Here is a 6,433-nt window from a genome sequence, read left to right on the forward strand (position 1 = left end):
TAAATACAGTCTCCACCTGAGAACTTGCCCCAGTAGAGGATTTACCGCATCCCACAGACGGCCGATCCCTCCCTTCAGTATTCCCCCCTGTGAAACGCTGCATCTTGCTTTCCCGTTTGGATTTCTCCAAATTCAGCGTCCAGCCACGGAATCTTGTTTCACCTTCGCCTTCCCGGTTAAAAAGCTCATCTGGCATCAGGTGTCTTCTCCTGGATCAAAGCACTCCTTTCCTGTCTTTTTTGTTAAATTAAACAGGCCACGCTGCTCTCATTTCAAGAGGGATCTCCAGTCATTCCTGTGGCTCTTCCCTGAGCTCTCCCATTTTTCAATCATCTTTTTTTTTCAGAGATAGAGGCCAAAAAATCTGAGCAGGGGTCTGTTATCAAGTAAGCATTCTCCCCACCACCACACACCCTCGTGATTTGGGGAGCTTGATGCCCCTTCCCATTGCTGCCTCTAAGGTTCATTCATCACACAGTTACAAAAGTTTACTTAATTTAATGAAAAACCTGTTAAAAAGAACCTTTGCTTTACATCATGACAATGTCCCAACTACTAGTAGCTGGGGCTCAAACCATGTGGCTCATGTGGCACAGGTGGCTCAACACGTTATTACAAGACTTAGGCTTATTTCTTTAAAAGAAATTTCACTTAGAGAAGTATCTTTTTCTGTGCCTGTGCAGACGTGTGTCAGTACCACAGCTACTCCTGCTGGTAAGATGTCTCCTTCTGCCGTCTCCAGCTTTCTGCAGATCAGAGCAAACCTGAACTGTAGACTCTTGCAGGGAGGGCTTGTTCCTTTTATTTTTCTATAGGCGCTATGCACATCTGTTATGCTGTCTAAACAATAATTGTGCAGCTACGCTGGCTTCCGTATATAGCTGACCTGGATAAGTTGACAGGAAAACACTTTGTCTCCAAAAACAGCATATATTTTTGGGCTTAATTTTAGAACACTAGGTTTATTGCCCATTTCTTTTGCTGTTACGTATCTGGAGAAAAAGAAAACATTGGATATGACGCACATGTCATTTCACAGCGTTAGACTTTCATTCCTAATCAAACACTGCAGAACTTTCGGAAACGACGTGAAGACAGAGCTGCATTAATTAGATGGCATCTCCTGGCTAGGGAGCTCATCATCAAAACTGAGATCAGACAAGACTTCTTCTTCTTCGAGGTCAAACTGTTCCAAGGAAAATTCACTGACCTGGAAGAGAAATCAAGAGTAAATTTCTTTTTCTACAATGTATTTTAGCTTCATGCCTTTACACCTGGAAACAATATATTTTTACCACGTACAAGCCTCCCCGGAATTTACCAACTCAGGAACATTTCTGTTTTGGAAAGACTGACTGACATCACAAGGCAATGAACCAAAAGGACATCCAGCAGCTCTCCTTCTGAATTCCTGTCTGTTCCTCTTCCTATCAGGCTGGAAGGTGCCTTGCGGAGAGAGAATGCCGAATTACCTCCCACACACCATCACAAGGGAAGTGAGAGGGCAGGGGAGATGAGGGATGACTCTTCCAGTAAAACAGAGGTTTGAGAAGCAGCAGGCTTTCTGTTCGACTTTGTTGCTCACTTCTCTTACGGTCATTGCACGTTAGGTCAGTTCTCTGCGGGTTTAAAAGAAGTCAGATAGAAGGGGCATACAGAGGAAAATGCAGAGAAAGAAGAAACCAGCAGAAATTTCATCTTCTCAACTGATTAAAAAAAAAATCTGGTGGACGTTAGTTACTTCACTCGCCAAAATACCTCCTATTTTACTGCTACTCTTCAATAAGAAAGGAAGATAGTTCTGCCCGTGGACTCTAGGTGACTCGGTGTCATCAAATGGAACAACGTGTCACAAGGTTCGTTAGACACTTCCTCCGTGCAAACTGCAGGAGGAGTTAGACACTGCGCAGCGCAGTACTGATGCATCATGTGAGAGTGATGCTTGCTTTTAAAAGACCGTGTATCAGTGATCTCCCCTGGTAAGCAGCAGTGTTTTCAAACTAAGCGAGATGAAAATCCTCTGCTCATGGCTGGCTGCGTGCAAAGGCTGGCACATAGAACTCATCTCACTGAGCACGACGATAAAAGTTTTACTGTTGTACCCGGGGTATTTTTGTTTGATGCATGCTAACAGATCCCACGATTACCTGCAGGGATTTCACCAAAGCTTTTAACAATCATTCCCTCTGGGTAAGGATAAGTTTATGAAGTGCCTTTCTAGATGGGAAGTTTGATTTACTTAAGAAATTATTAAAAAATCATTTGATTTAACCTACTATGACTTTACAAGGATTTTCACTCTCACAGATTCTATGAAAAGCAGTCCTGGACACTGTCATGTGTGAGACTTGTCAAGTTGCACCATAACAGTCCTGTACCCTAACTGCTTGCTTTCCTCTGTGATCTAAAATATACATGCATTTCTGCAAAAGATACCCAAAAAAGCAAGACTCTTAAAACCGTAGTGTGCTGTACAATTCCAAGATGTGATTACCCCCTGGGATTTAAGTCGAGGTAATTGCTGCATAAAAGGAGGATGTCAGAGGCTGTAACAGTTAACCGCTGTATCTCCGATCTCTAGATGTAACATACAGGTCCTGTGGAAAAGCTAAACATCCACTGCTTTTACCTGAACAAACCCCTTCAGTTCCTCTTCCGTTAAGGAGTCTGTGAGCTCCTCTTGGGTGGAATTGTACTCCACGGTCACTTTCCCGTTCTCTGAAACAAGCACACAGAATAAACAGCCAGAGACACAGTTAGTCACTACTCTGTGCAATGACAATAAACCTACCCTAAACTCCAAATGGGACAATTCTGCTTCATAATGGCTTTCAGAGAGAGTGGCTGGTTGGTCTGAGTGAGTGTGCTTCTTTCTCTGGCCTACCTGCCTGTCTTCTCTGCAGAAAACCAAATGGGTCTTACTAAATGGAGTGGAAACTGAAATTGAGGAAGCAGAAATCTGTGGAGAAGATGGAACATGTTAATTGCCGGTCTCTGTGTATGTGATGGACCGTAGGAGGCAGGAAGCACTGCAAAACATCTGAATCCAGAAACCCGCCTTTCGAAAGAACATCTTAAAGAACCCAGAGGAGGAATCTGGCAGATGAAAGGCCCCTCTCTGTAAAATGAGGGTAGCAGCACTGACCTGATCCCACCAGGGTCTGTCCATAAAAGACTAAAGTACTCAGATGCCACATAAACAGGAGTCACCTAAAAGCTCAGAGAGCACAAGACCTGGAACCCAGAGAAAGCAGATCTAGCAGTTCCTGGATAGGCACAGAGCCAGCTTCTATGGTTAAAAACCCAAAGGAGATACTAGCCCCAAAGATGCAACACTGAACGCAACAGTGGGGCGCGGACCTTTGACGGCACCTGGTTGGCTTGAAACCAGGACAGGAACGTGCAAAGTGCTGCAGTTCAGTTCATGTTACCCCTGGAACCAGAACCCCCCCACATCCCTGTTCGGCATGCACATGTAGTGTTAATAAGCTCTCCCTGCCAGGATTTACGCTCCTGGAATTTGGAGTTTCAATGACTTCTGTATCATAAAAAACTCTGACCTCCTGTTGGATTTTCCTTTCACTCACATAGCTCATAGGGTGGAACCACTGTTAAATCATTACAGACCACAACACAAGTTTAATTTTGCCCGAGACCTCCCCAGCCTCAATGAATCCCAAGAAAGGTTCAGAGAAAAAGAATTCATATCAATTATCGTGAAAGTTATAATATCCTTAGCCCAAACACCCCAGCGTTTAATACAAAACCAGGCCTTACCTAAGACTACGAGGAGTATCTTCTGAAAGGCGCTAGACAAAGCCTTCCCGACTGCGAGTTTCTGAACTCTTCTTGTGGCTGTGACAAACTCGAGAGGATCTGGTCACAACAAGCAGCATGTTATTAATATTAAGATGACACTCTGCGTATGAAGCACGCTAGCTGCGTTGCACTAGGAAAACGTAACCAAACACAGCTTTATGGATCTGATAAGAAAGCTGCTTTTGTTTCAGGAGTCGCCGGCAGCATGGCAGCACCCTCACAGGGGCTTCGTGCACCAACCCACAGCAGCACACGATGCTCAGCCCTGTGTCAGGACCCTGCCCGGGGCAGCGGGCAGTGCAGAGCCCCGCTGGCACCTGAGCTGTGCCACCAACACAGCGTGAAGAATCGCATGGCGTGTTCACACCAGGAGCGGCTGCGATGGGGAATGAATAACGCTGCAGGCGAGAGGGAGAGAACAGAGGGTAGGAAAGCGATACTGGTGTGAAGCAGGGAGGGAAGAGGCATGCTCAGGATCCCTTGCTGCGTAGCACAGCAGCTCACAAGGCCCCGCACAGATCCTTGCCTCCAGCTAAATTCAGATACTACATCAGACTCACAAACTGTGCAAACACAAGATTGACCAGTGTCTGTGCCAGCCGCTAAGAGAGACTTCCAGCTGCATCCAAAATGTACCTTCACCATTTTCTACATCTGCCTCGCCGAGGGCAACTCCCCTGGTGTGTACCCCGTGGTTGGGCAGTGTCACCTCTACAGCACACAGATATTTCATGGATCGCTTCTGTAATGTCTTTCCCAGTTCCTCATTCTCACCATCAAAGCCAGATACATTCTGCAGCTGTTGGGAAGACCACAGATAATTAATTTCGATTAAATAGGAAGGGGATTTTAGACCACTTAGGCCTATGCCTGCATACCACAGACCTCCTCTGCACAGCGCGTGACTCCAAGGCAGTAGCACATGGTGGAGGCAGAGCAGGGACGTTTACTGTTTTGACCCTATTTTTGAAATACCTCATAGTTCCCATCCTCTGGGAATCTCAGTCATCTCAGACACGTTCAGCACATGAAGACTGCTGTCAAGCCCTGGCACTGCTTTAATCACAGCCTCCCCCATTTTTATTAACAGAAGCCAAGCCAGTGCTCTCACCCATAGCAATCTTCTCTCCCCAGGCTTTCAAAATACCCCCATTTGTGGTCCAAAATGCAGCTCCTGTAGCTGTCTATTATTTGCTGATTTGAGGACAATTCTTCTTATTCCACCAACCACTCTAATTAAGAAGAGGATGAGGGGAAGGATGATGAATGAATATAAAGGGTCCCTTACCGTGATGATGCGACTGGACCAGCCATTAAAGCCAAGGTAGTGGTTGGCCAACTCCTGGCACTTGTTGCTGTTGAGAGCAAGGACTTGTTGCTGAAACCCTTTCTGCTTGGTGCACACACAAACCTGTCCAGGAAAGAAGAACCCTGGTTAGCCAAGCTTTGCTGGCCACTACAGACACACCGTTGATGGCTCCGGGAGAGTCATCCAAAGGTAACCTACTCCCTGACCACATGCGTGCTTCTGAGATGTGTTCAATATTTTTTGCCCAGGAACGGGCCCTGCAAATTATGCCAGAGGAGGGATGCTGCCATTTTACTGCTTACCTGGGAGCCAGCCGTGCAGGATGCCACCACGGTGGTAGCATCCAGCCAAAAGTTAGTAAACTTTTTGTACAGGGAGCATCACTGAGATCAACAAGTATTTTATGTAATCCCACACTGCTGCTGGAGGTCACGGTGCTGAGTCCTTCGAGTTTCACACCTGGGGCCATTCTGCTTACCTTCAAGGGAGATTTCTGAAACAGCCTTTGCCCGTTGCACGCGCGCTGGGCTCTGCTGGCATCTCCAGCTGAATAAAACTTGATGATGGCGTAATACCCAGGCCCTGCCACGGCAGCATTTCTGTGCGCTCGCACCGAGTAGAGCGGCCCAAATTTGGAAAACGCTGAAAACAGGGAATGCTGAGGGAAAAAAGGAGAAAAAAGGGTTTTTGAAATATCTGTGGGTGTCCCAGGGGCTGAGCACTAACGACAGAGAGAGGACCACTCCTGAGACCTAATTACCTAGAAAACGAGGAAAGTTTTTGGTACTGTTTAACGGCAATAAGCCCTGGAGTAAGCAGCGAGACTGAAGATGAATATCTCTCCATAAAAATAAGCTGCACCTGGCTGGACCTCTGGCCCTGTCGACACTTCATCTCCATTATCATCCAGCCTCTGCATCAGGAGGAGAGCGAAGAGAGACGTGGGATTTTCTGTGCCCCCCATCATTCTCATGCCCAACTGTCTCTTGCTCTCTGCCATCCCGCTTTGTGTGGGCACACTGTTTTGCCAAAGCTTTCAGTGAAACATTAGCATGATACTTTGCAGGCAGACTAACAGGGTTTTGTTCCAGCTTTTCCACCTTTTGCTGGTCCCTTAGTAATTTTGCTGTGCAGAGCACAAAACCGGCCGTGGCACAGGGGCAGAAATCACCCTGCGGTGGCCCCACACCCCCTCGGGGTTGCCCTGTGCCCAGCATGCCTCAAGGAAACAAGGCAACTAAAAAATGATTAAAACACCAAAAAATAAAATAAAAGGGAGGGATTTAAAAATATATTATTAGCATA

At 46.4% G+C, this 6,433-nt stretch overlaps 1 protein-coding gene across 1 annotated transcript; it reads right to left on the minus strand.

Moving 5' to 3' along the window:
* Positions 1-1,105: 1,105 nt before the first annotated feature.
* Positions 1,106-6,128, minus strand: RDM1 (RAD52 motif containing 1). Its single transcript, XM_009577213.1, has 7 exons — positions 5,990-6,128; positions 5,607-5,824; positions 5,108-5,230; positions 4,456-4,618; positions 3,778-3,876; positions 2,630-2,718; positions 1,106-1,210 (listed from the first exon to the last, which is right to left on the minus strand). Exons 1-7 carry the CDS (start codon positions 6,126-6,128, stop codon positions 1,106-1,108), a joined length of 936 nt encoding a protein of 311 aa, XP_009575508.1.
* Between the last annotated feature and the right edge of the window lie 305 nt (positions 6,129-6,433).

This window comes from Fulmarus glacialis, unplaced genomic scaffold, assembly GCF_000690835.1.
Source record: "Fulmarus glacialis isolate BGI_N327 unplaced genomic scaffold, ASM69083v1 scaffold39164, whole genome shotgun sequence".
NCBI classification, from domain to species: domain Eukaryota; kingdom Metazoa; phylum Chordata; class Aves; order Procellariiformes; family Procellariidae; genus Fulmarus; species Fulmarus glacialis.